This window comes from Nycticebus coucang, chromosome 6 (assembly GCF_027406575.1).
Source record: "Nycticebus coucang isolate mNycCou1 chromosome 6, mNycCou1.pri, whole genome shotgun sequence".
Classification (NCBI taxonomy): domain Eukaryota; kingdom Metazoa; phylum Chordata; class Mammalia; order Primates; family Lorisidae; genus Nycticebus; species Nycticebus coucang.
Window position 1 is genome coordinate 69,750,021 of NC_069785.1, and position 27,600 is coordinate 69,777,620.

The 27,600-nt window shown below is 47.3% G+C and overlaps 1 protein-coding gene across 3 annotated transcripts in view; it reads left to right on the top strand.

The window, feature by feature from the left end:
* The window catches only part of SMAD3 (SMAD family member 3), a 119,122-nt gene that overhangs the window by 8,684 nt on the left and 82,838 nt on the right, over positions 1-27,600 (top strand). The window contains exon 1 of one of the 3 annotated variants that reach the window (XM_053596180.1): positions 18,417-19,081. The exons of the other annotated variants lie outside the window; for them this stretch is intronic. Within the exon in view, the coding sequence (XP_053452155.1) occupies positions 18,903-19,081 (179 nt within the window). The 5' untranslated portion in view covers positions 18,417-18,902. Of the gene's footprint in view, positions 1-18,416; positions 19,082-27,600 lie in introns of those variants that run through there. 3 annotated transcript variants of the gene reach the window in all.

The window sequence follows — 27,600 nt, forward strand, 5'->3', positions numbered from 1 at the left end:
TTTTTTAAAGGTCTGTTTTTATACTGTCACAGCTCAAAAATGCCAAAAGGCATTTTTTCCTTAAAAAATCACCTCTGGGCTAAGCCCAAATGTGGAGTAATGGATCCAGAAAGGACTTTTTGAGTAGTTACAAGTGGCTGAAAGCAGGCGCTGGTGATGGAAATTGGGTTTTTCCTTTTGGTTCAAATCTTCCCTCTTGTAAAATTTCTCTTATCCTTATTGAATTCAGACCCGAGGCACGTCTAATTTCTCCAAGTCCATGGGGAGAGCAGAGTGAATTACAGTTTGTTCTGCTGCCCCTTTAAGTTTTGTGTGTGGCCATTTCTCTCTACCCAAACAGGTTTTTCAAACATTACCAGGAGAGCAGGGGAGGGGGAGAACAGGAAAGCACAGCAAGGCAGAAAGACCAAAGGCCCTTGAGTCTTGACAGGTCTGGGTTTGAGTGTGGGGACTTCAGGGACATTCGCTTCAACTTGCTGAGCCCCAGTTTGCTCATCTGTAAAATGGGAATGGAACCACCTACCTCACATAAATCAACTGAAATGACATAGGATAGATCCAAGTCCATGGCTGATATTTGTAGTTCATAGCACATAGTAGGTGTTCCGTTAACATTCATTTTCCCTTTCACAGGAGAGATTTGACTGATGGTGTTAGTGGACTCCAGTAGAGGTTCCTCCCTCCCTTTCTCTCTACACTCACATTTGGAGAGCCTCAATTTAAGTAGTAAAAGGATCTGCCTCCAGCACATAGGCAGAAAGAACATACGACAGTGCCATTTGTGGACACAGCAGCTATTCAAAGAGGAACAGTTCATATCCTTAGGTGGTTCTGCCCTCCCTCTTCACCTTCCCTATCATCATTTTTCAAAATTGTTTGGCTGACTAAAAATAATAGTACTGAAAACAAACTTTGATGAATCAGTGCTCCTGGTGTGTGGGGATGGGTAAATCCTGAAGCAGAAATGCCATGACTCACGCGCCTGCCACTGATACCATGGTGTTTATTGTTGTTGGTGTTTTTTGTTTTGAGGCGGAGTTGGAAGGCAGTTCCGGCTCTCCCTGAAGTACCACCTCACCAGTTGGCTTGGCTGTTAAGTGAGAATGGCCAGCTCCAGAAAGTCATGGCTCTGAAATGACCTGGACATGGCAGTGGTACTCTGGACTGCCTTTGGATGTGTGCAAGAGGGAGCTCATGCTTAGAGGGCCATGCTTTGGCCCTCCAGCTGGATGTGCCCCTCTTCATGCGGAAAGGAGACCGTAGGACTATGGGACAGGTCCATCTAGACCACACTCAGGGACCTAGCCCTTCATTTTCTTGCCCCAGTGTCTTGATCCTGCTTCCAGGGCTACATGGGCCTCTTCCCCACGTCATGGAGCTAGGAGCAGCCTGTGTTGACCTTGGATGGTGTGTGTACCTGTCGGCCCAAGGGCCGGCCAAGGGGTGAGAGGGTGGGGAAATCAGCTGGAGCTCAGCTGTGTTTCCTGAGGAGTCTACATAGCTGCATATGAGGTCCTTGAAGTGTGGGGTGGTGCTGGGGGCGGGCCAAGTTCGAGATTGGTTCTAGAGCCTCTACATCCCCTTGTGAGACCAAAGAATCAGAGAATTCTAAATTCAAGGGTTGACTTCCAGGTTGCATTAAGGCATTTGTCAGGGTAGGATGATAGAATCCATTCTGTTTAACTGTTGCCTTGATATTTGTCTTTTAAATATGACATTTAGTGAGTAGGCCTTCATATCTGCTCTTGCTCTAGGATCCACCTGTGATAGGGGCAGGCCTATTTTTAGCACCTTCTGCTCAGGTGTGTGGTCACAACTGAGGCCCAGCCCAGGTGGCACCATTCCATGGACAGGCTTTTGGAGACATTCATGAGGATTTCCCTCACCGTGCACTCAGGCCAGAGTGAATTAAAGGTGGGTCAGGCAGAAGTTGCTACATACTGCAGCTGCCTATTCAAACCGTAGAGCAGAGAGCTAGACCACTGGATGTGCAATTGTTTGTGGGAAACATTTATTGATTGTCAGAGGATATAGAAATGAAGTCGTATCTCTGAACTGCTCCGAAGCAGAAGGAGACACCAGTAACCACAGTTATGGTAGAGACTCTGTAGTAGAGGTTGAACAAAGTGGTTTGAGAGCTCAGAGGAAGAACAGCTGTATTTCTGGGGGTGTCATTTGGCTTCACAGAGGAGGTGATGCTCGAGCAGGACCTTTAAGGCTGGATAGGAGTGTAGAAGTGGGGTGGGAGGCAGCCTGGACCATGGGCCAGAGCTTGGAAGGGCCTGGTGTCTAGGGAAGGTAGGACAGAGTGGCCAGAGCATGGAAGAAGGAGTGGCTAGAGAGGGGCTGGAGAAAGACACTGCCAAGGGCTTTGGTCGGCTGAGCTTGGCATTTGGATCTTGCTCTATAAGTGTCCAGGAGTAAGGAAGAAGCATGGCTAAAGCCACCGTTTTGTCCTTTCATATTTCATTTCCTCCCTCCACTCTGTGGCCAATAACAGCAGGTTTTCTGTCCGAGTTATCCAGGTCAGAGTCATAATCCCTTACACCACCATGTGGATAGCTTTAGGCTATGTCTGGACCAGGTTGAAAATAGTGTTTTGTTCGCTGTCAGGAGAGAAGACACGTTGTTCAGCCAGGAGGGCTCTGGGAGCCCAAGTGTTTAGTCATGTCAGCCTCTTGACATGGATTCCTTGGGAAATTAAGTGGAGTGTTGCTGGGCTCCATGTGGATACCTGGTCTCCCCACACAAAGGCCTCCCGGTTAGACCCAGGCATCTGTCTGTCTGTCTGCCCTGCACCTGACACGTTGCCTTTCATCTCCTCACTCATGACCGGCCAGGCCAGGCTTTCTGATTCCAGACCACAGTGCAGTGGGTAAAAATACCTAAATTCTCTTCTGTAGACCCATAACATGATATAAGTATATTAAGAACAGAATATAGTGCTTAACAAGAGAGTGAAATAGTCTATTTAATGCAGTGTTGTTCATTTATTTTATCATTGAGAGCAAACAGAAATAAATCATATTCGCTGCTTGGTGAGTGGGTGTAAGAGTCAGCTTTTTGTTGTTAATGTAAGTTGATAGTTTTTTAAAAGATCAAGTTTTGTGTCCACAGACTGATTCCAATTCTTGGACCCTTTTTGAAAATGTTGCTAGAAACCTGCTGCTGAAGGTGAGATGAAGGGCAGCCGCAGGAATGCCCTGGGTTCAAGTCCCTGCTCCCCCTGCAGTGGTGACCGAGGACAAGTCACTTAAATTACTTTGAGTGTCCCTTTCCTCCTCTGTAAAATAATAACCTCCCTCTGTAGGCTCGTTGAAACTATTTATGCATTAAAAGAACATTGCAAGATGTAAAATATTACACCACGTCACCTATTATGTGTGATGCACAGTTCTATAATATTGCCAGAATCCTATCTGACAGATGTGGAGTTAAGACTTCCAAGTTCACACCCAGATTTTCACAGAGACCTTAGAGAAAATGATAAATAATGCACAAAATTCAATTGGAATGTGAACTTGGGGCACACATGCTCTGGTACCTTGCACTAGAAGCTTCCATGGGCCATTGCTCTTGGTCTTGTGCAAGGATTTGAGTCAGAAGAAGGTTGAGTCAGCAGGGCTGACTGTTGGCAGATCACCCTAAGCCCACTCCTGGTACGTGCTGCACAGACTGAGAGCTGTGTGCCGACTGTACACCGTCCACTGGTTGATCTTACTTACCTGCAGTGTTCTGGGAAGAATGGGTTATCTACGCTTACAGAGGAGGAGGCTGAGGCTTTGAGGGGTCAGTGGCAGAGCAGGAATCTGAACTCAGGTCTGAAGTTCCTGATCCCAGTTCTCTGCACTCTGCCCCTCAGCCCCCCAAAAAAGGGGCTGCTGTTCTCATCCTCATAAAAAAAGCCATGAAATTGATACCATCACTCTTACTTTGTAAATGAGAAAAACAAAGTTTAGATTACTTAGGTAAGTGGCTTTGGATCTCATGATAAGGGGTAGAGCTGGATTAGCCTCTGAAGCTCTACCCCTTCTAGAATCTAAGGTGACGTTCTACTATTAATAATTTGTCACACAAACAAGGACACTTCTAAGCGTGAAAGAGAGTGACACTTAATAATTATAGCCAGATCGTGGGCATAAACCTGGACTGCCCAGCTAAACCTGGGTGGGTAGTCACCTTGCCTCTGTGTCAGTGATGGTGGGGTAAGTGAAGGAATTGGATCAGCCAGTTCACAATCAGTAGCTCAAGTGTGGAAGGGACTGTGCTAATTATTGACTGCCATTCTGAGTAAAGGGACTTTACTCAGACCTTGCCCAAGGTCTTGCCCCAGGTTGGCAATGTAATATTTTAAAGCTAGATGAGACCTTAGGGATAATTTAACATGGTAAAATTAACACCAGAGCTCTTAACTAACTGGGGTGGAAGTTAGGGGACTTTGGCTTTGCTGATGGCTGCTCTGAAGGGAAGGGAGAGAGAGGTGGAGATGGAGGTTGGGTATTTAAGGGAAGGTGGGGGCGGCCAGTCGGGATGGGTGGCCAGTGCATTCACATAGCTTTAGAATCTGCACCATCATCAGGCCCTGTCCCTTTGAAACTCAGGAGATGCCACTAGATCCGGTGCAACTTAGAAGATGCAAAATGGTCAGGAGCAGAGATTTCTTTTGGGAGCTGACTTCTGCTCTTCATTTTAGCTGAGGCCTCAAGGATACTACTGGCTGGGAACAGTGAAAGTTTAGTGGATAATCCTTCTGCTGAAGAATTTTGGAAGGCTTTGAGGAAGGAATTAAAAATAACAGCAAGCATGCCTTTTCTTTCTCTTTGACTGTGGTCAGTGCATGGAATGTGCATATGGCCCCAGATAACCCCCCTCCCCCAATGGAATTCTGCAGAGAGCATGCAGAGGCCGCACTGTCTCACCCCTGCTCTGTGCTGTCAAGGGTTGTTTTCACCATTGTCCAAACCTCTTCCTTTTTCACTTGCCCCAGTAATTTATTGGAAGTCTGGAGAGGGACTTGAGTTCTCTCAACTCTTCAACCATAACTGCTGCAGCAGGCCAGGTCCTGTCTGGTGAGCTCCAAGGAGGAGCAGCTGGAGTGACAAAGAGGAACGGTTGCAGGCTGAGAAAAGCGAAATGTAAATTCCGACCAAACTTGGCACCTATTCGGAGAACTTCAGCTGATACTGCGGCGCTCTAGTCGTTAAACTTTGTGGCTCAGCTGGGTCTTAAAAATAGAACAAGAGGCACTTCTCCTTTTGTTACCCCACAGACACAAAGAGGAGGCATGTGTGGGGGTGGGCACGAGCAGAGAGTATTAATTATTTATGTTGCTGTTCATCATAGAATCATGGTGGGAACAGAGCAGAGCCCTGGCTTCAGGATGACTACTAGGCTGTCTTGTGGGTAAGGTTAAGGTTCCATCTCCTTGCTATGGTCTCCCTCTCTGCCACAGCTGAGGCCCGCAGTCCCTCCTGCCTGGATCCGGCAGGAGGCCATTCGCCTCCTTGCCTCTCTGACCCATTCCACAGTCTGTATCAGGGGCCAGACTCCCTGTATCAGGATGCCTTGGGCTGAAAGTAACCCGAATCCCAGTGAACAGCGCTTAAGTTGTATGAGGGCCTGTTATCATCCCTTGAGAAGTCTGAGAGGTTCCAGGCATCAGAAAGACTCAGGAGCCATCTGTCTGCCTTGCTGTCTTCAGCCCAGAAGGCAACTGTTGCATCCAAAGGCAAAAAAGGGCTGCTTCTCTTTGAGTCTTTGGTTCTTGTGAGGCAGTGGGGCAAGGGATGGGGGGAATCTCTTTAGGAAGAGAACTTTTCCCAAGTGCCTCCTGATATCTCATTGGCCAGTCTGTGTCACATGTAGTCGGTGACAGAAGTAATGAATTGTCATAAGCCTCTTGAAGTTACGTCAGGCTATTCCTTTGACTCATTAGGGTACTTAGGACAGAGCTGGGCACTTAGTACATTTTAATCGCTACCTGCTGATTGCTGTTTTCCTTTTTTGAGTGAACTCCTGCAAATGTCTTGCTAATTTCTGAGGATATGCTGGTAAACTAGCCGGAGACCAGTTGCTGCCTTCATGGAGCTCATGGTCGAGGTGGAGAAACAATTATGTAACTGTGTTTGGAGCATCTCATAGGTGGCTTGTAGTGGTCTGCTGTGGCTTTGGCAGCTTTGGAAGAGGGTGTTAAATTGGGGCTCAAGGAATTAGATGGGAGTGAGTCACAGAGGGACTCCCGGCCTCCAACTACAGTGCTTGAGGACCATACACTTTGTGGCCCGTGCCTCGTCCTGTCAAGGAGTTGAGATACCTGTCTCTGCCCCTCCACTTGCCTTATTTTCCTGTTGATAAATTGAAGATAATGATTTGCACTTGACTGTGGTGTGGGGGGCAGGGCACAGAGCTAAAAGCCTCTTCCCCCCAGGGGAAATTTTCTAAAGGTTCTTGCGGTATTCTAGCTTCACAACCATATGCAATCTAATTGCAAGTTTAGCGTCTTTGTGCGTCTCACTTGCTTCGAATCTGCTGGAAACTTTCTCTGAAAGCATATATGTGAAGAAATAAAACTTCTATAAATGTTTAGTGGTTAAAAGCAAAGTGCCAGCTGACATAAATGTTTGCCATTTTCTGATGGAACTTTCTGCAGCCTTGGAAAGGCTTGAGTCTTCCTGTCACCTTGAGTCTTCCTGTCACCATGAGCAAAGGACTCCTTCAGGGCTGCAAATAAATGCTCTTCCACTGCAATTCAGAGAAAACAGAACCTGCCTAAGACCTCTTGTTTTATTTTCCTATTGATGTAGTAGATGGGATAACTGGGGACCCTAGGGGACATCTCGAAGCTAATTAAAGAGGTTTTTGAAGTTTTGCCTGTTTTTCTTGCTTGATTCAAAGAGTTGCAGTTTTTGCTTTGATTGTTTTAAAGAAAGACTCTATCGGCACTACTGATCCAAGGTGGGGGTTGGTGTGGGGTGGGGTTGACACCTCAGTAAACACAGGAAATCCTCCTCCTCCCCTCTTGGTGTGGCCCAGCGTATAGAGGCACCTTGGCATGTAGGCCTGGCCCCAAAGCATCTACTTTCCTTGAAAATTCTTCAGTTTCCAGAAGCAGTGGCCAGGTGAGCCTGGTTGTGAAACCAGACTAAGCTGCCTCAGTGTGAGGCTGGTTCTATTTGTTCACCTTCAGTTCTAAAGGCCATGGTGCAAGCTCACCACTCACAGAGGGAGCATCAGCGGGTGCGGAGATGGATGCCCTGCCACCATTCCAGGGTGCCCCCAACCCTTTGTTTAACCACAGCTGTGGACCAGTGGCCTCAGATGTTTACCATTGCCTGTTTATAAGAGGGAAGTGTGGTCATACTTCTTTCTCTCTTGTGGGCTGCACGGTTGCCTTACTGGGGTTCATGTGGGAAGTGGTTACCGTTGGGAGGAGGATGAAATAACAGTACTTACAAAAGGGCTTTGATCCAAGGGTCTTTTTGAATGTCATCTTTTGGCCACTGTGTTTTTTATTTTTATTTTTTTGCTATCTGCTTTAACTTCAGTGATGAGAAAATCAAACCATATGCTGGACATGGTTCTACCCAGCTGGGCTGAGTCAGAACAGCGGTTCAGACGTCATCTGCCTTCCCTGGGTTTCATTTGTAACTATTGTGGGGATAACTTCCAGATCTGCGTTTCTCGAGAGCTAGGAACCTTTAGCTCCAGCTCCTCTCTGGACAGCAATCCATGTACCTCAACATCCCTGCAATACCTGAAATTGAACTTGTGCTGTATCTTATTTCTCCTCCCACAGTCTACTCTGGTCTTCATCATTACTGGAACCCCCAGGTTCAGGTACGTGTACAGTCAGGAACTGAACAAATCAAACACAACACAAAGGCACTGTGAACTCAGAGTCCTACTTCCTGGGTAAGGCTGAGGCCCCTTGTCCACTCTAGCTGGTAGAGATCAGCTTTATGACTCTGGGGATGTCAACTTGACCCTCTCGGTCAATTGGCCTCCTCGTCTACAAAATAATAAACTCGAAAGGAGAATCTCAAGGATCTTTATCAGATCTAATATTTTGTGACACCTCTCTGAACCTTCTTCCTTGGTTTCTTGCCTTTTGCTATTTTCAGAATGCACATATTTTCCTAGAGGACAAATCTAAGTCTTCATCTGGTGCTCTGCCTTTCTTTTTTTTTGTTGTTGCAAAAGAGAAAAGATTTATTTACAAGGTCCTGCTCTGCCTTTCTTAATGACCTTGTTTGTGGCCGTCATCATTGCTTAATTTATCAGGTATTTACCGAGCTACGTTTGTTGATGGTGGTGCCTCCAGGCACTGTGGTTCAGTAGTGGCGGGTGCACTGTTGATTTGGACAGTCGCGCGTGCTTTTGCCCCCATTGAGCGTCCCAGGGTGAAATGGGCCCTCACCTGAGAAGCTATTCCAGGGCTTAGGGGAAATCAGTCTGTAGGCAAAGACCTGTTCTCATTTCGCCTGGAGCAAAGGTTTCCTGTGCTTCTAAGCACCAGCTGTGTTCCAACTGTGGTGCCATAAAAATACAGGAAGGAAGGGAAACGTGTTCACAGGTTGGTTAGAGATTTTGAAACTGACAATCAGGTCTCTCTTATCCACAAGAAACCAGAATCCACTGCTGGCTTCAGTCTCTCAGTCCTACAGCTCAACAGAGTGCCCTTTCAAAACTGGGTTAGACTCTCTATGCTAATGACTTTTTCCATGAACCTCAGCCAGCTAACAAATATATTCTTTAAGGATTATGATTGGATCAGCATGTTTAGGGATCTTTAAAGAGAAGCACTATCTTTGCTCTCCTTTGTTTTAAGGCCAGGGAGGAGACTGAGCCTTTCAGAGCTGAAGCAGTTTGAGGATGACCTCTGAAAGCATATAGATAAGTAAATAATAGACCAGTCCTTTGACATTGTTTTTGTTCAGTGTGGTCACTGTAGGAGCTCTCTGTGGTGTGAAAGAGAGAGAATTAGAGGCAGAAGACCTGGGTGCTAGGCCTGGCCCATTGTGAACTAGCTCTGTGACCTTGGATGAGTCACTTTGCTACCTCCGCCCCTGGTTTCCTCTGATATAAACTGAAGGCATTGACTTAGCAAGATTTTGAAGTTTCTTCCACCTCAAAATTTCTAATTCCTACATTTGCATTCAAAGAAATGACTCCATTACTCATTTGGATAGTTTCAGAATCACTGTACCTTCACTCTAGGGGATAGGAGGAGACCTGCAGTTAAGGACAGGATGGAAGGAGGTGGGGTTAGAGGTGAGCAGTGGCCGCTGGGATTCTTCATCCCTTGTGGTTCAAAATTGGTTATCGGGGGGTCACTGTAGAAGGTTCTCAACCTTGGCTGCTTAAGAAAATTCTGATGCTCTGACCACCCCTCAGAATTTCTATGGGTTGAGCCTGGGGAGTCAGTATTTTTACAATTCTCCAGGTGATTCTGTTAGGTAGCCGGGATTGAGAATTACAGATGTAGATGCTTTTATGTAAAGCTGTGGTTCAGTGTTAACGAGCATCTGTTCTGGGCGGAAAGTGATAGTGGTTGGTTAAAAAAATAAAAATAAAAAGCACATGCGCAGAGAAAGAGAAAAAGTACTAGTTTCTGAAAGTGTGTTGATTGGTAATCACGGCTGCCGTTGGTGAGTAGTTGCCCCGAGGTGTAGAGCCCCAGTTCTCTCCTATCTCTGGGTCAGTGGTTTCTCAACATCTTTGAAGTAGTGGGACCATCTGTAGTTGGTTATTTCTGCTCAAGAAACTCAGAGTCCTAAGTGGAGGTGGTGGAGCAGGAGTGGATTAAACAGGCCATTACACATACCCACACTTCTTTTCATGAGCTTAAGTCAGCGGCCTCAGCCAACACCGACATAGCTCAGTGTCAGATCTTTGGCCTTGGCCCCGTCCATTCTAGGGGCTGCAAAAAGGTGTAGGTGCATGTGTGGTTCCCTGATGCGTTGGTAACAGTGTCCCTGTCTTTGGTTGAGAGCATCTGAACACGCCTGTTTGGGCCCCTTGGTTCAAGGTTCCCTGCAGAGAATCACTTTCTACAGCCTAAGAAATGTGATGAGGCACAGCTGTGTGGGTTAAAATGCTAACAGAAAAGGTCAAACTGGGAAAGGGCAGCCCAGTGGGGCTTGATCGGTCAGGGAGAGGAGTGGGCTTATTTCAGTAGTAGGAAAATGAGCCACAGGGAAGAAGAGGACTTGTCAATTCTGATTAACTTCAAGGGGTTTCACAGATGAAGGTGGGGGGGGGGAGCTTTTTAAAATGGCAAGTTTTGAGATGCAGGTGTAGACACAGACGCCAGACGTAGATTACTGTTTTTCAGATGAATGAGAGTCCACTAACAAACATTTGTGAGGCTGAGCAAAGCGCTCAGAAATGGAAAACATGGCCCCTACCCTCAGAGAGCTTAGTATCTTACTGGGAATTTGATAAACAAGTATCAGACGGTAATGATGAAGGCCTTTGTGCTGTGGCCGAGCAGAAGGAGGAACTATGGAAAGGGGATGGGGACACGGGGCTGACCTAGCAAAACGTAGGCACAGGGGCCCCGTTGTCAGATTGAGGGCATCCTCTCCCTTCTGATGTCATGTAGTGTCTCTCGGGGCGTAGCCCCTGTGGGTATGCCATTGCCAAGCAAGAATGACTTTATGGTTTTGCTCCCATGAAAATTCTCCACTTTTAGGAATAAATTTTCCACTAGCTTTTTACTTTTCCTGCAAGGGAGGGGGGTGTTCTTTGCCACATCTCTGCTTTGATGATTACCATCTGCTTACCTTAATTTCTTGCATAGTTTTGGTTGGAAAGTCCTTTTTCTCTGGACCCCGAAATACCATGTAATATGATTGTTCTCGGTTTCAGTAGGTACTTTCAGTGGTGGCTGCATTTCTGGCGTGTATGGGAGTGATTATTTGTACATCAGAATACTCAAGTTTGCCCTGTGAGCAAGTTGTGTGATGATCAGTAAATGCAGGATGGTCTTTGTTAGGCTCTGACTGTGGCCAAGGTTTTCAGTTCTCTGTGGGTAATTATTTCAGGTTTCATGGTCATAAACCGAGTGTAATCAGGGACAGATAAGAAAAAAGCCCTTTATGGAGCATAGTACATACTTCTTAAGGGGTGGCGGCAGAGGCATTATGTGTGTGTGTGTTTGTGTGTTTAAAAAAAGACCCATATTTTCTGGGCAGCAGAACTTAAGTTTCCAGTAAACATCTCCCTTTTTACTTTACCTTTTAATTTTGTGTTTATGGTCTCTGTGCTTTGAAATTGTTTTTGCTGTGATGCCAGCCCAGCCTGAAGTGGGCGGAGCAAGCCCAGCCCTTTGGAAGCCAGGGTTTAGATTTGAGGGGTTCTTAAGCATTGCTCTGGCCCAGCTGATTGGCAGCTCAGACATGATCACTCCTCATCTGGAAGAATAAAAATAGAAACCTTGAGCTGGAGTGGGAAGGGGAAGGGCATTTGTTAGTTTATTCCAGTATCATCTTTATAACAGGAGGAACATCCTCCCCTGGGTAATTGTGGTCTGAGGTTGATTGACTCTGGTCCTCCTTTTCCTATGTTGCTGCCCCCAGCCCAAAACCTGAGACGAATTCTCCTGGGGGAGTGCGGCTTGGAGGATGTGCACTCACTACCTTAGCTGGGGCTACGTGGCTCCTCTGATAGACAAGGTAGACCTCACTGTTCTCCTGTCTTAGCTTTACTTTGGTGAGAGAGGGTGGCAGGTGGGGAAGGAAGTCCTCTGGGGTGGGCTAATGTGAAAACACGTGAAAGGCAGGGGAGTGCTCAAGAAAAGCGCCCCTTTTGTGGTGCAGCAAAGCCATCCAGGCCCCGATCAGTGTGGGTGGCAGCGAAGGAGACACGGAGAGTGTTTTGCTGCTTTGTCATCCCAGTTTTAGTTCAGTGCTGCTAGGAAGGCTATTTCAGAATTCGGCCCCTGAGCAGGGGGGAACAGCTGTTCTGGGGTAAGAAGGGGATGCTGGAAGCAGGTGGGGTAGACAAGGCTGACCTGGGACCTTTGTCAGGACAACCCTTCTCTCAACAAGGGAGCCCAGAGGGTCAGGAGTCCTCAGTGCCCCCTGACCACACAGTTCCCAGAAGACCCCCAGGAAGCATCTGGCACAAAGCCAGCAGTTCTGAGCGGGCGCACACTCAGTACCTTTCTCTTGCAAAGTGGGCTTTGGGGGGTGAGGTGGCTGCTTTGGGCTGTTACTTCTAAAAAGGGCAGACTAGGAGGCCCCAGAGTGATGAAAGGGATACCTCGAAAACCCAGGCTCACCCCAGGTCTGCTCTCCTTGCCAAAGGACTCTTGCTACCTTACTGATTTTTCAACAGACTACCCTTCTTCTCTCTCCTTTTTGTTTTCCTTTTCTCTATGAGCCTCTTGATGATTTTGAATGGCAGGAAAATAAGCCAAATTTCCTTCCATCTGTGCTATTCTTCATCTTCAGCCTCCTGGTGAGGTGACGTGCAGCACACTTTATACTGCGCCCCTTACTTTCCTGTTGTTTAGTCTTTACAGCAGCCCTGGGTGGGGATGGGGCAAATGGTCGTGTCCCCATCTTCTAGGCAATCAGGGGTGGTTTGTACTGTGCAGCAGCAGCAGGGACCGAGCCGTCCTCCAGCTCTTCCACGGTACTGTGTTGCCTCAGAAATCAACGCACCTGGCAGATGTGTGCGTGCAGGCGTGTGCGTGCTCTCTACGGCCCTCCGAGAATTACGAATTCTTTTTCAACTGCCATCACTGGGAAAGGGGAAACACTATGACTTTCCTGTGTACAGCACTGTATAGTTTACAGAGCTCTTTGATTCCATTTCATCTCTGTGACCACCTCCGGACGTAGGTGCTAGTGTAGATGAGCAAGTGGAGGCTTGGGGAGAATGAGGGACTTGACCCAGGGCACAGTTAGGAGGCAGGTAGCACCAGCTGGACATTGGATGAGGAAGCAAGGGCTGAATTGCAGCATCAGCAGCAATCAGTGGTGGCATTGGGGTTTGCTGTGCTCGCCACCAAAACCACACAGGCTCCTGCTTCCTGAGGGTCACACTCTTCCAAAGGCCTGGCTTGTGCGTGCTCTGTCCCCTTCATAGGAGCATGGACCAGTTTGCAGGAGGAAGGAGGACACCCAGGTCAAGTGAAGTGCTGCCTGCCCTGAGAAGGTGATAAGAGGTGGCTCCAGGAGCAGGTGGAATTGGGGTTCACCCTGCTTAAGGTAGAGCCTTCCTATTTTACATGACCAAGAGGTGGACTTTAAAGGAATATAGTACTTAAAATCTTGGTGCTGCTCCTGATGTCATAGGAAGAACAGGGAGTCAGAGTCAGATTTTGCTGAAAATCCCAACTTTGCTGCTTTGTAGCTGTGGGCTCGTGAGACAGTCACTTCAACTCTGCCAACCTCAACGGGTACTTCTGTCTCCTGCACAAGCTGTGGAGGGGTTTATGTCACATAGTTAACTTCCTAGCTCAGAAGTTACTCCACAGGTCACCTAGTCCAACTCCATCATTGACAGATGGGGAAACAGACCTTGAGGGGTACAATGATTTGCCCAAGACCATCCAAAGCTGGGGTAAGTCAAGGCGTCTTGATCCTAAGCCAGGGTTTTTCTTTGCTTGTCTTTGCATGAATCTGGAGTACTTATTTTTTTGTTCACAGCCTGGCCATTAGCTGTTTCCTTCACCATGGCCACCAATACCAGGGGTGATGTGAATTCTTGGGGAGAAGAGATGGGCCAGAGTGGGAGCCTTTTTGAGGCTTGCTTATAGGGCCTGATAATGAGCCATCCTAAATTGAATCCTGGTTTTTCAACTGTGCTTGGCAGGAGTATGGTTCAGATGCTGAGCTATTCCACTGGAGGTTTTGGAAAGTAGACTTACCTTCCCTTTAAAGCAGCGGTTCTCAACCTGTGGGTCGCGACCCACAGGAACTGTATTAAAGGGCCGTGGCATTAGGAAGCCACGGCTTTAAAGCCACTGCTTTAAAGCCCCGGATGCCTCTCCTTCTTCAGTCCCCCCTCCCCAGCACCCCTGCCTCCCTGTTTTCTGGGGCTTTAAATCAACTTTGGCTTGAGTGTGAAAGTAACCCACGACAGTGGTAAGCCTCCTGGTCTGTTTTCTGCAGTGTTTCAGGCTAAAATATTGTAAACAGAACAACAGCCTGTGTTCTGTCCAAGGCCAAGCCCCTCCTTCCCTTCTTGAGCTCTTGATTACCTGCCACGGGATTCAGTTTTGAGCTCAGCGGAGATGACTGTTCATTTTAGGGCTCTCAGAGCTCCAGCGCAGGAATCCAATATCCTTTATTGCATTGTCGCCATCTGGTTTCATAGAGTCTATTTCTTTTTATTTTAATAATCCTTCAAAATGTGGAAAAGGAAGATCGCACCTTCCTCCCCTCAGCAACCTGGTGCACACACTTGGCCATGCTGAGTGAAGTCCTCTTCCTCGTGAACATCCTTGTGTATTGTCCCTGTTCCCACAGCAGTCTCCAGGCCCCCGGCTCCTCTGGAGGGATTTCCCTGATGGTTTCCAGGCCAGGCCAAAGCCTGGCAGGAGAGATAGGACCTGCTTCCACAGTAACAAATGGCTAAAGGTGGTTTGGGGGGTTGCCAGTAACCTGCCCTTCCCCGGAGGCTAAGGATATGGTGTTGTGGTGATACATTATGTGACCTCTTCAGCAAGTGAGTCACTCACCCCAGATAACCAGCCAGTACTTTCAGGGGGAATGTAGTATCATTGTGGCTGTGGCCATGGTTTCTCCAAAATTAGGTGTTTTCAGAAATGAAAGTACAGGGATTGTTCTCTTAGATTTGCTGTCGTGGACCCCTGGCTCCCTAACATTGTCCTCATAAGGACTCAGCTGTGTTTCCTCCCCACTTGTATACTGGGCATCAGTTACCTGTTAATAATCAATAATACATAACTGACAGTCTTCTAATATTGGGGAGGGGAAGAAACCTTTATAATTTCACCTTTCAATCCTTTTCATATTACCTTCTAGAATTGTCCATTTGCATAAGCATTTTTTATAGCTGCAATCAGAGTGTATCTGTGAGCATCTAACCAGGAAAGGAGGAACTATATCAAGTGTTTACCACAAAGGGAATTTAACACGGGGCCTTGGTTACACAGGTGGTAAAATAGCTGAGGAGCCAGGCACGGGAAGGCGAGGTGACCCAGAGCTTGGCAGGAAGCCACTGCACTATTAGGCTGGAGGGACCAAGGGAATGGGTGGCGTTTGCAGAGCTTGGAGGTGGGGCACTGGTGTCCAGAGCAGGTGGAGCTGCTTCTGAAAATGCTTGCCCAAGGTAGGATCGGGAGAGAGGGAGAAGTTCCCAGTTCCTCTTTCCCCCACCCTCCACTTTCCCATAAGAGCCCCCTGCTGTGCCAACCCTGCCAGATGCCCCTGTGATTGGGCCAGTCCCAGGGAGACAGAACAGAGCACAGGAAGGTAAGGGGTGGATCAGAGGCAATCTGGATGGGGACCGGCATGGGGTGTGTGCCTAATTTGATATTGTTAGCAGCATCTTCCCACACTCTCACATGGCTTTCATAATTATACATATTTTTTCAAGTAACGGTGCCATACTTAGCCTAACCATTCCCAACTGTTAGGTGAGCACTTTAAATGTGATAAATCAGCAGTTCTCAAAGTGTGGTCCTAGCCAGCAGTGTCAGCATCGCCAGAGATCTATTAGACATGCAGGGTCTCAGGTCCCACCCAAGGCCTCTTAGATCAGAAAGCTTGGCAGTGATTGCCATGTTAAGAGCCCTCCGATGGGTTCCAATGGTCATTAAGGTCTGAGAACCATGTTTGTAGGTGGCACTGTCCATGTTGAAGTCTGGAGTGGGATACCAAGGGAGCTGGTGGCTGGGGGTTTCATGCAGAGCGATGCGTTGGAGCAGAAAAGGCATAGACACCAGGGCCGCCCCACTCGGGGATCAAGCCTCCCCTTTGCCTTAACTTCTTTTTTTTTTTGACCGGGGCTGGGTTTGAACCCACCACCTCCGGCATATGGGACCGGCGCCCTACCCCTTGAGCCACAGGCGCCGCCCTGCCTTAACTTCTTAATGGGATTCTTCTTTCCTCTTTTGTTTAACCGGTAAAAATACCAAACCATGGGGTTGCTACAAGGATTACTAGCGGTAAAGGCACACTGTTGCATACCTGTGGGGTCTTCTGCAGCTTTGGGAGAGGAAGTGTGGCAAAGCAGCCCACTTCAGGGCTCTGGAGAGTTGGTTCCTGTGCTGTACGTGAGTTGTGTGATCTGAAAATCAGCGATGTAGGAATGGAGGCTCACAGCTTTTTTTGAGTTGATAGGATTGGACTGAGAGTTTGGTATCTAGAGTCACACTTCCCTTCCCCATCCCCTTTTTTTGCTCCTGTCTGGCCACTTGATAAAGGGGGAAGAGCCCTCGTCTGAGGATTTCCCATGCTGGCTGTGTGTTCCTGGGCATATCACTCAACCCTCCTGATCTGTAAAATCTTCACCGTGCCTCCCTCACTCACCATGGTGCAGATCAGCTGGGTTGATGGAGGAAAAAAGTGCCACAAACACCTCCGTGGGCCTGTGAATGGAAAGCCTGTAGGGCCCACACCTCCACCAGGGCTCTGCGCTGGCCGTGCTGCCTTCGCAAGCTTCTCATCCCATTCCTGGCACAGGGAGCACTCAGTCAGGCTTTGTCAGGGAGAGCCGGCATGGTGGGTGGATCGCCATGCCAGCAGCCCTGGGGGAAGGCGAGCTTCTCTCTCCATCCTCCCAGAAGCCTGGTCAGGCAGGGAGTGTAACAAGAAGTAGCTGAGGCTCAAATAGCTGAAGAGGAAGGATGTAAGCAAACTCAATCCTGAGGTACAGACAGAGGCCTGCTTTGCCTCAGCCGCCCAGAGAGTCACCACTGCCAAGAAGGGAAAGAGGAACTGAGGAAAGGCTCTTGTTGCTCACAGGTTGGTCTGATGCACCAACCATAGCCCTGGTCACCTGAAGGACACAGGCAGCCAGTCCTTCTTGTCTTCTCGCCTCTGGCAGCACCTGAAAGAAACCTCTTGGACCAGTGGGAGAACTGACCACCACCCACTGTCGGTGACTAGGAAGTTGACCAGTGCCTCTGCTGATACGCCTGAGGAAGGCCAAGGGTTCCCTGAGGCGATGCAGGCAAGGGCATCTGAACCCATCTTGTGTGTTTCTGGCCTAGGGATCTTCGTGTGATACCAGGGTACTTCCCAGACCAGCACCCCTCGCGTCCCCATCCCATGGATGGGCTTCAGCACAGGTAGAGAACACCTGCGTGAGGTGGCTTGAGGTGTGATGGGAGGTCAGAGGACATTGTCATCCTCCAGCCAACTAATATTCCCCTACTGCTTGGGTTGCAACTAGAAGTGATGTCAAGATGGGAAGTGAAGTCTCTGACCCTATGTTTGGGGTCACTGGGTACTGTCCTACCCAGCAGCTCTTCCTGGGCAGGGCCGAGGCTATTTACCTGGCTACCTTCTAAGGCAGACTCACCACAAAGCAATTTTAGTGTTCAAGCTTTGCTCAGAATTGCTACCCCGAGGAGAAGGCTGTGGCCAGGCAGGTGAGGTGTGATAGCATGGAACCCAGCACCTGCCCGGGCTGGTCCTAATGACTGTAAATAACTGTGTTAGAGGCAGAACCTGAGCTTTTAACTTTATAAATGTGCATTACTCGTAATGTAGCCAGGGTTGATTTGAGGGTCATAATTACTGGAGGTCTGCTTTACAGGCTTTTAGGGAAATGCATGGGGCTGCGCTGATGTAGGCAGAGATACGGGTCACATACCTTTAACATACGTCCCAAAGAAGCCTTTGCTTTAATCCTTTGTTTAAGCCCTGGCTGGTTGCTCCTGACTTGAGATACTGGAGCATTTGGAGTCAGAGATGCTCTCTTTTTTCTTGGCTTAAATGCCCTTGAGTTTTAACCCAGCTTTCCTACTCATCCTCTTGGTGGAAACAGCAGGGCCGCATGGGGATAGAGGGGTCTCAGTGGGTGGTGGTAAGTCCAGAGAGATCAACCTAAGCTGGCTGGGCAGGTCTTGGGTAAGTCACATCACTTCTCTGAGATACAGTTTCTCCAGCAGAAATATGGGGATAAATGACACCTGTCTCTTAGGGTTGATGTAAGGTTGAGTTAAAGCGTGAACAAGGCCTTGCTCAGTGTTTGGCCCCATTCTAATAGCTGGTAAATGGTTGGTTGGTCCTTTCCTCCCTTCCATTGGCATTAACCACATCAACGGATGGTTGGCTGGTTGCCTCCCTTCTTTACAAAGGAGCTGTCGCACAGTGTGTTTCAATGTTGGAGCCTCTAGTGGACATTTCTCAGACCTAGTGCCATCTGACAGTGGGACCTCAAGCTAATATGGCTTTAGATTGGCCAGCAAAGGACAGGATAGTCGTGGAAGAGTGTCTTCAGTAGTGTCTGGCCTGAAGGCCAGTTTCATGAGCGTGTGGCAGGTGCTCATCACTTGGGAGCGCCCTATGCTTCGTTTATGCTCTTTCATTCCTCTTTTGAAGTTCCTAAGAATTTTATCTCTGAACTAATGTTTTGAGGGAGTTACCCAGACCATGGAGCATGTGCATGAGTGGAGGGGATGTGAGTGACGTGTGTCCATTGTTCCTTCTACGCTGCTCACGGGTAGTGTTTGCGGTGCCCCTCCAGCACCCTCTGCGGGACCCATGCTGTGGGGCGTCGAGTCAGAGTCACAGCCAGCTGGAGATGTCACATCTATGACTGAGTAGGCAGGGGCCCTATAGTCCCCACACTTTTCCATTTGAACTGGAACTTGTCTTGGATACAGAAAAAAGGCCGTGGTGTCCTAAGAAACATCAATAACAGAGAACCCAGTTGTGCCCTTTCTTGCTCATGTTACTTCCCCGTGTTCGCCAACCATGGCGGCTGAAGATGACGACAGAAGAGGAGAAGGAAAGATCGGGAAGCCTGTAGTGCCTTTTTCTCTCAGGCCTTCCTTACTCCTCGGGAAGCATAAGGCAGAGAGTGATGGTAGACTGCGAACACATCCAGAAGGAAGAACGACTGAGTTAGTTTTATGCAGCGTTTCTCTGTCCTGGTGAGTTACAAAATGCATATGCATATCCAAGCTCCAAAAATATAATTTGTGTAATTTTGGTGACTCCACATACTAGTTAAGTACTTTTATATTTGCATTTAAAACTGGCATCACACAATATAAATGTGAATGGTAAAATTTATGCTAATTTAAAATGTAATTTCTCTTTACTTAGAATAATATTAAATAGCAAATAAAAATACCATGACAAAAGAGAGACATAAGAGAAAGAGAAAAAGCTTTATCTTTTAGCGCCATGATGGTACTTTTTTCCTGCTTTTTTGAACAAAGGACTACATATTTTCATTTTGCATGGGGGTCCTGCGAGTTATGTACCCAGCCCTGATTGACAGCCTGGGGTGAGGTCTCAAGCTGGTCTTGCCCTTGCAGACTCCTGGCTGGATTTCTCATCTGCTCACATTGTCTTCCGGGTTACAAAGCCAAGAAACAAAATATAAGCAGATGAGTACTGGCACATGAAGATTCCAGGCTGGTTTAGGTGCTGGTGGCTCTGTTCATACAGATCACAGTTGAGGAATATCAGAGGCTACAAACATGCCCTCGTTGGAAGTATTTTCATGGTCTACCGTGCATTCATTCACTCTAGTGAATTTTTGAGCAGCCCATTGTAGAGACATGAGCCAAGTTGGTGGTAATGTAGTGAGTTACTCTCGGTTGTAATGAAGTTGCTAAGTATGTGCGCTACTGGGAGGTTAAATTCTTGGGTCAAATCTCGTCTCTGTCTCTTAACTAGTTGTTTGATCTTAGGCAAGTTGTTCATGCCTCCTGGAGCCTTGGTTTACCCTTTGGGAAAATGGGGATGATGGCAGCTACTTCACAGGGTAGTCACTAGTGTGAAGTGAGTGCAGGGGAAAGAGTCAACGTTGGGTCTGGCCCATAGTATTGAATAAATGTTAGCAATGGTCATGATGGTGAAGAATGGACAGATGAAGGAGTGATCCCTAGGAATGTTAGGACTGAGGTTGCATCTGGGAACCCCAGCCATTAAGGTCTAACGTGAGAGATTCTGTGAGTCCAATTCTAGACAGCCTCTGCCTCAGACTTTTAAGCACCTCTTCAGAGTCGTTGGATCAGGAAGAGCTTCAGGGGTTCTTGTCCTCTCACCCTCTGTCAGTCTCAGTCACGTGCCCTTTGACCATCCATCCCTTCCCCACTCAGCCTCAGTTTCTTCATCTGTACAATGGAGTGGTGATGAGTCTGCCTGCTTGTAGGTGAGACCAGCTGAGGTGACATATGTAGAAATCTTTCATAAACTTAAACACTGGTGTTAGAAAGAGCTCTAGGTGACTCCTCAGTATTTTTTTGTTTTCAATACGGTCTCACTTTGTTGCCCTCAGTAGAGTCCATGGCATCACAGTTCACAGCAACCTTTAATTCTTGGGCTCAAGTGATTCTCAGTCTCAGCCTCCCAAGTAGCTGGGACTACAGGCATCTGCCACAATACCCAGATATTTTTAGAGACCAGGACTTGCTCTTGCTCAGGCTGGTTTTGAACCTGTGTGAGCTCAGGGAAATCCACCTACCTTGGCCTCCCAGAGTACTGAGGTTACAGGTGTGAGCCACCGCACCCAGCAGACTCCAAAGTACTGATTTAATTCTTGCTCACTGTTATCACGAGAGACTCTAAGGAGCAGTTACTTTGCGTGGGCATTAGTTCATCATCTGGGAGATGTGAAGACAGGACTTTGTACCATAAACTGCCCCCTGAGCAGACTAAAAAGGAAGGAAGGAAGGACGGAAGAAGGTGGAGAGAGAGAGGAGAGAGAGAAAACCAGCAGAATTTGGAATTGTCCCCTAACCACAATGACAGGTTTCAGGGACTCAGGAAGGGGTGCAACTCCACCTGTGGTTGAGAAGCAAGCGTCAGATGTTGGGAAGAGAAAGACCTAGCTCGGTGTAGCCGGGGTTTCATAACGCCCCTGCCTCCGAAGCCCCAGCAGCTTGTCACTCCCCAGCCAACGGTATGGCAGCACAGAGGCAAACCACAGAGTGCATTCAAGGCCCAGATCTGCTCATTTGGAGGGTGGGGCCGCGTTTTTCTCCTGCCACAGTGAGCTAATTAAAGAAAACAAGCTTTGGGAGTGGGGAGAGAACTGGCCACAGAACACTTGGAGAGGATTGCTTCCACTGCCCCCAGGAGGCAGGTGGAAGTGGGCGTGGAGGGTCCCACACATCCCCGGGGGGTGCAGCGGCCCACTGTTGCTTAGCTGGAAACCCCAGATGGGGACAGTGGGCTTAAATGGATGGGAGGGTAGGCTTGTTTTATAAGGGGACCAGCATGGAAGAGTAAAGCAACCCATGAAGACAGGCAGTGCTTTGAAATGCTTCACAAATAGGGACTTTTTGCCCCCAGTTTTGGGCGGAGCCTAGGTCCTGAGAGTTGGCTTTGTGAGTAACAATGATGATTCCTGCCTCTGTGCCACTGTCCTTTTTTTTGCCAGCCTTTAGGGAAAGCAGCCGTCACTTTTGCCTTCCCTAACAGCAAACTGGCCTGCAAAGAAGTGACTTACTCAGAGCCACGGGGCTGGAAAGGGGGTAAGGACTTAGGCCTTCTGTCTCCAGATGCAGCGCACTAATTATGGGAGGGGCAGCAGACTGATTCCTAACATCTGACCATCCCAGACCTCCAGAATTGGAGCCCAACTCAGACAGCTGCTTGGTGTTTTATGGAGAAGGTGTACGCAGATTGCTGAAACATTGCTTGTGCAAACTGAGTTATGTTGGAAGACTTCTGGGGAAACCATTTGAAGGAAACCTGTTATGAATCATTTTGAAAATGAAGAATTAATGCCACCTCCCCAATGATTTTTTTTTTTTTAATTTTGGTCAATGTCATGCGCCAGATTCTTGGAAGAGGGGTTACTGCGTCAGGATGGTTTACTCCTCAGAGGCACACACACGTTGGAGAACCAGGGAAATACATAGTACGTGTGCAGAAGTGTTTTGATTTATGTCCTCAGAGATTGGGACCTGGACGGGGCCTCCAGTGCAGTAAGGTGTGATGACACATCACAAGCGAGGTGTGCTGCGAGGAATTTTTATTGATGGTGATGACAAGCTAATGCTAATTGGGCACTCACTATGTACCCTATACCTTACTTAGATTATCTTATTTAATTATTACTAATAATAGCAGTCGAGTTTGTGAATGATTTACTTAGCGTTCGGTTATTAAGTATAAAATGTTCAATTTCCTTAAGTACTAAGTCTGACAATTGACGTTTCTGACATTCCACCTGGATGCTTCTTGGTTTGTTTTTATATAAGGTACACCCTCATTCTTTCAAACGCACATCTTAGCTTGTGATCGTCTCTCATATTTTTTTTTTTACAGCAATTTTTGCAAAACCATGGGTAAATAAAAAAATGTGTGTTATTTTCGAAAATGAGTTCCATTGTGGAACCAATAGCAGCGCAGACAGCTCAAAATACCAAGGCAGCGTTTGGTGGCTAATGACCACATAGTAAGTCCGTGGTTTGAGAAGTTCTGTTCTGGTGATTTTAATCTTGAAAATGAGCCACATGGATGCCTGAGACCCAGGGGGATAAAAATGATGAGCCGAAAGCTGGAGGGGAGGCGAATCCATCTCAACCTATGTGTAAGTTAGCAGCAAGGTTTTTGATGTTATTATTCCAACAACATGGGACTGTTGAAAACAAATCAGCAAGGTAAAGATGTTGGATAGATGGATTCCACATGAATTAAACAAGCATGAGAAGAGAAATCACCTTGAAGCTTGTCTTTCTTTGCTGTCCCAACATAAAAGCCAAACCATTTCTACACCGTATTGTTATGTGTGATGAAAAATGGATTCTTTCTGAAAATCACAAGCATTAGGCATAAGGGTTGGCTACAGGTAAAGCAAACACAGTCCAGAATAGTATATTCATCAGAAAAAGCTGATGGTGTCTGTTTGGTGGTCTAGTGCGGGTACATGTATTATCCATTACGGGTTTGTGAAACGGGGTCTGTCGAGCTCAGCTGATGTCTCTGGCAGCCAGTTGGATGGAGGGATGAGGAGGCTTGTGATTAAGTATCTGAGATTAGTCAGAAGACAGGCCAGTTCTTTTGTAAGATAAGACTCGACCACAAGTCACACAAACAACTTGCTCAGACTATAGAACCTGGACTTGGAAACACCATCCAACATATTCATGAGACCTTGTACCAACTGACTAACACGTTGAACCACTTCTTGCAAGGAAAAATATACAGTTCTCAACAAGCTGTGGAAAATGCCTTTCATGATTTTATCGCCACTTGCTCTCCAGGCAGCTGGCACCCACAAGCAACTGTTACGATGGCAAAACTGTGTTGATAATTGAGGTGCATACTTTGATTAATTATGCTGCTTCTTGTTTGAGATAACAATAAACTGAACTTTTGATTTAAAATCAGACACTTCATCTTTAGTGATCTGAACACAGCACCAGTGAAGTATGCTGTAAGGAATTCTTGTTGATGGTGATGACAAGCTAATGCTGTTTGGGAACTCACTGTGCACCTTGCACCTTACATAGATTATCTTATCTAATTATTACTAATAATAGCAGTCAAGACTCTGAATGATTTACTTAGTAACTAATTCAAAAGTGTATTCTATTCTACAATAGGATGCCTTTTCAGCCAAGAAATGAAGTACGTGCTACATCATGACTGAACTTTGAAAACTTTATGATGAGCGAAAGGACCCGGAGACAAAAGGCCACAGAGTGTGGGATCCCATTTACATGAACTCTCCCCACACAGGCAAATTCATGGAGAGAGAAAGCAGATTAACTAACAGGTGTTGGGGTTGAGGAGAGGGAAATGGGATTGAGTACAGGGGTAATAAAAAATGATCTGGAACTAAGTAGTTGGCATAGTTGTACAACATTGTGAACGAACTAAATCCTGCTGAATTGTACATGTCAAAATGACTGTGTGTTTTATCACAATACAGCATGTCTGTAAAGTTCGTGTGCACTTTAAAATTGCACACTGCTAGGCCAGGCATGGTGGCTCATGCCTGTAATCCTAGCACTTTGGCAGGCGATTGCCTGAGCTCATGAGTTACCTGCCTGAGCAAGAGACTTTAAAATAGCCAGGCGTTGTGGCCAGCGACTGTAGTCCCACCTACTTGGGATGCTGAGACAGGAGAATTGCTTGAGTCCAAGAGTTTGAGGTTGCTATGAGCTATGACACCATGGCAGTCTACCCAAGGTGACAAAGTGAGATTCTGTCTCAAAGAAAACATGCACACTATTTTAAATTGCACATGAACTTTATGGATGCTCTATATGTATAAAAACACATGTATTCCTCTAACCATGTCCCTCTCACCAAGTTGGCTTCTGATGTTTGTGTTGAGTGGGAGAGGAAGGGAAGGGGTCATTTATGTGCATACGGAGGCCGAAAGAGACTGGGACTTTCCACTCCAGGCTCTATCTTTATGAGTACTAGAGGCCCAGAGAGGGCTAGTGACTTGCCCAAGGGCACAGAGCAAGATTCCAGAGTTGAGGTTTGGGTTCTAGTCTCCTTGGTGGGGAAAAAGTGGTTTTTAGCTCCTTTGGTGTCTCTGGGTACGTTCTGGGTTGCTAAGAGTCCTTTCTGTTCCACCTGGCATTTTGTGTCTTCCTTGGGGACTCAGGGAAACTATCTGTCCCACATTGGTAAAAGGGTCCAGGGCTTAACTCAGGAGGCTCTGGGGCTATTTAGCAGAAATAGCCAAAAGCCTGTGTGCGCGCGCGTGTGTGTCTAGAACAATTCCAGCTGTGCTACGCACTTAGGGCATTTAGTGAAAGGAACCAGTTTTGTGCAAACATATACATTTGGTTTTTGATGGGAGACTCACCATGTGACACTGGTTCTTCTTTTCTTCTCTTTTTGACTGTGAGCATCTGACACTACAGGAAATAAGAAACTTTCCAGTACCTAATTTGTGCTCGCTCTACTTTCAACCCCACTTGGCCCCTGCACAGGGTAAATGAAACCGTAGCTTATAGTAATATTTATGTATGGGACTCAACGAGCTGTTTAAATGCTTGGATGTCAGAGAAAGTTTTCAAATTTAGCAAGCCTCCTGCTCCCCCACCCTCTGGTATGTATCATAGATAGTCCTGTCTGCTCTCTCGGGTCAGGCTCCAGTGTACCGTCCTGGTTGGTGGCGGTATAGTGATGGTGATGACAATCATGGCTTTGCTGCCTGAAGAATCTGAGTTGTCATTAAATCGAATGAAGATGAATAAAATTTCAGAATCCTGGAAGTTTAGTTCTCAGTAACTGAGGTAAGATCTGTGGACAAGGAATGACAGACCTGAGTTTTCTTAGCTGTGTGATTAGGAGAGTGGCCTGAAGTCTCTTACCCTTGGCTTCCTCATCTTTAGACGTGAGCAGCCTCCCGTAGCTCACCGAGTCTGTATGAGATCACGGGCAGTAAAGTGCTTTGTTAGCTGGTGAGGCTCTTACTGAAATGAAACCAGAGGGTGGCTCCACTGAAAGTAGTCACGAAGAATGAACACAAACTGGCTCGGGCACAGCAGAATTTGCCTTCATTTTCAGGGGGAGCCTCAGCTCTGGGAAGCAGAACTGGGGATGCAATGATATTTCCTGCAGCCCACAGATTCAGCAGGGTCGTTGAGGTACCTCCTCTGGTAAAGGCAGTGTGAGTAAAACCCAGGTCCTCCAGGAATTCATGGTTTAATTGTGTTTGCATGGGTCACCTGGAAGGCGAGCTTGTTGAGAGTGAGGGGAATTGACCTAATGAATCCTCAGGTCCTCCAGCCCCCTGTGCCGTTTGCATGAGTGTTGGGGGAAGTGCTTGAGGGTGTGTGCGTGAGTTTGTGTTGAGATAGAGAAAAAAGTTAGGAGAGTAGGATGAGTCACATTTAGCCACTGTTTTTTCCCTTTTGAAACTTGTTATGTTCACACACACAGAGCAGTCATGCACTTGCTCAGAAATGTGCGAAAACCACTTAAAATGTGCGAAATGCAGCCCTTTTGAAAGTATGGCTTTCACCACATTTTCTTGAGCTGTGGAATGCATTTGTGAATGTTCAGATCTCTCCTCGTTGGCAGGAATGTTGTGTCTGCCCCAGGTGCTAGTTCAGGCCTAGCCCAGGCTGGTGTGTGTGTGTGTGTATATAGACTATGCCTGTGCGTAAGGGGACCCAGGCGCCAGGATGCTGTTAAAAAAGTGGAGCTTTTAACCTCTTGGTGGTCCTGGTACATCAGTAGCAGAGAGTGACTGAGGCTGGGCTAGAAAGAACCAGGCACAGCACATTTCTGTGGACAGGCTCATTTTGTGGACTTACCTCCTGTATAGACAAGAGGTGTGCAACCAATTTTTTTCTCTCTGCCTCACATCGGAAGGATTACAATTGTCTTGGGCCACACATTAAATAACACAGACAACTAACAAAAACTGATAGAAAAAAAAATTAAGATCTGTGCATACTTTTCATGATAGCTGACCCCTCCACAGATAAACAAAAATAGTCCTCCCCAAATCAGCACCTAGCCTGTCAGTTGCAGGTTGGACATACCTAGTATAGACTCTGCTCCTACGAGATGAGGCCTGTCACAGCTCCTCTACAGCACACTTTCTCCACAACCCCTGCCACATTTTAGCTCACCATTATGTTCCCTGGATGTTTCCTGGATTGCTTTCCTGTGTGTCTTTCTGTTTTTAAAACTCAGAATAGGTCTTGATCACCCCACCTCACTATGGCCCACTGAATCACTTCCCAGCTCTGGCACATAATACATGCTTAATAAATATTTATGAATGCATCAGTTTGGTCTCCATGAAGGGGACTCATCTGTGTGTCATTCATCTGCCCAGAGTTGACTGTGAGCTTCCTTTATTAGGAGCCGTATCTTGTGCTGGTGAAAGTCCCCTCCCTGCTGTGTCCCCCACCATCCCACTGGAAGAGCAGTAGATAGGATCATGTGAAGCCTGCACACTTGATCCTGTTCTATGTGGTTTCAAACAAGTCTCACAGCCTCTTTGGGACTGATGTTCTGTCACATAAAATGGGAATAGTAAGACCCACCCTGTCTGTATTGACGGCTGCCATAATGATCAGGAGAGAGAAGAGGATGGGCAAGAGTTTTGGGAAATGGCAACGTGCATTGTGCAAACATGAGCTGTTAACGGTCTTGTGAATAGGCATTAGAGCTGGGTCAGGCTCAGAGCATCTGGGGTAGACAGTGGGCTGGTGTATTCTATTGACCTGGAGCCCAGGACCCCTGAGTTCTACTCACTTTCCCTGTGCCTCAGTTTCCTGAACTCAGCTGCCCTTTCCAGCTCTGACTGGTGGTTGGGGAGTTGTATGTGGGGGGCTTGGGTGTGGACTCCCCATCCCTGTGTGCTTTTCTGAAGCATTCAGCTCAGCAGGCAGCTGGAACTCAGCTGGAACAATGAGGAGGGCTTCCTCCAGCTATTAGTGTGTCTGAGTCAGCCATACCAGCTTGACAACACCATGAATGACCGCTCCTTAAATGACCACCCTGGATG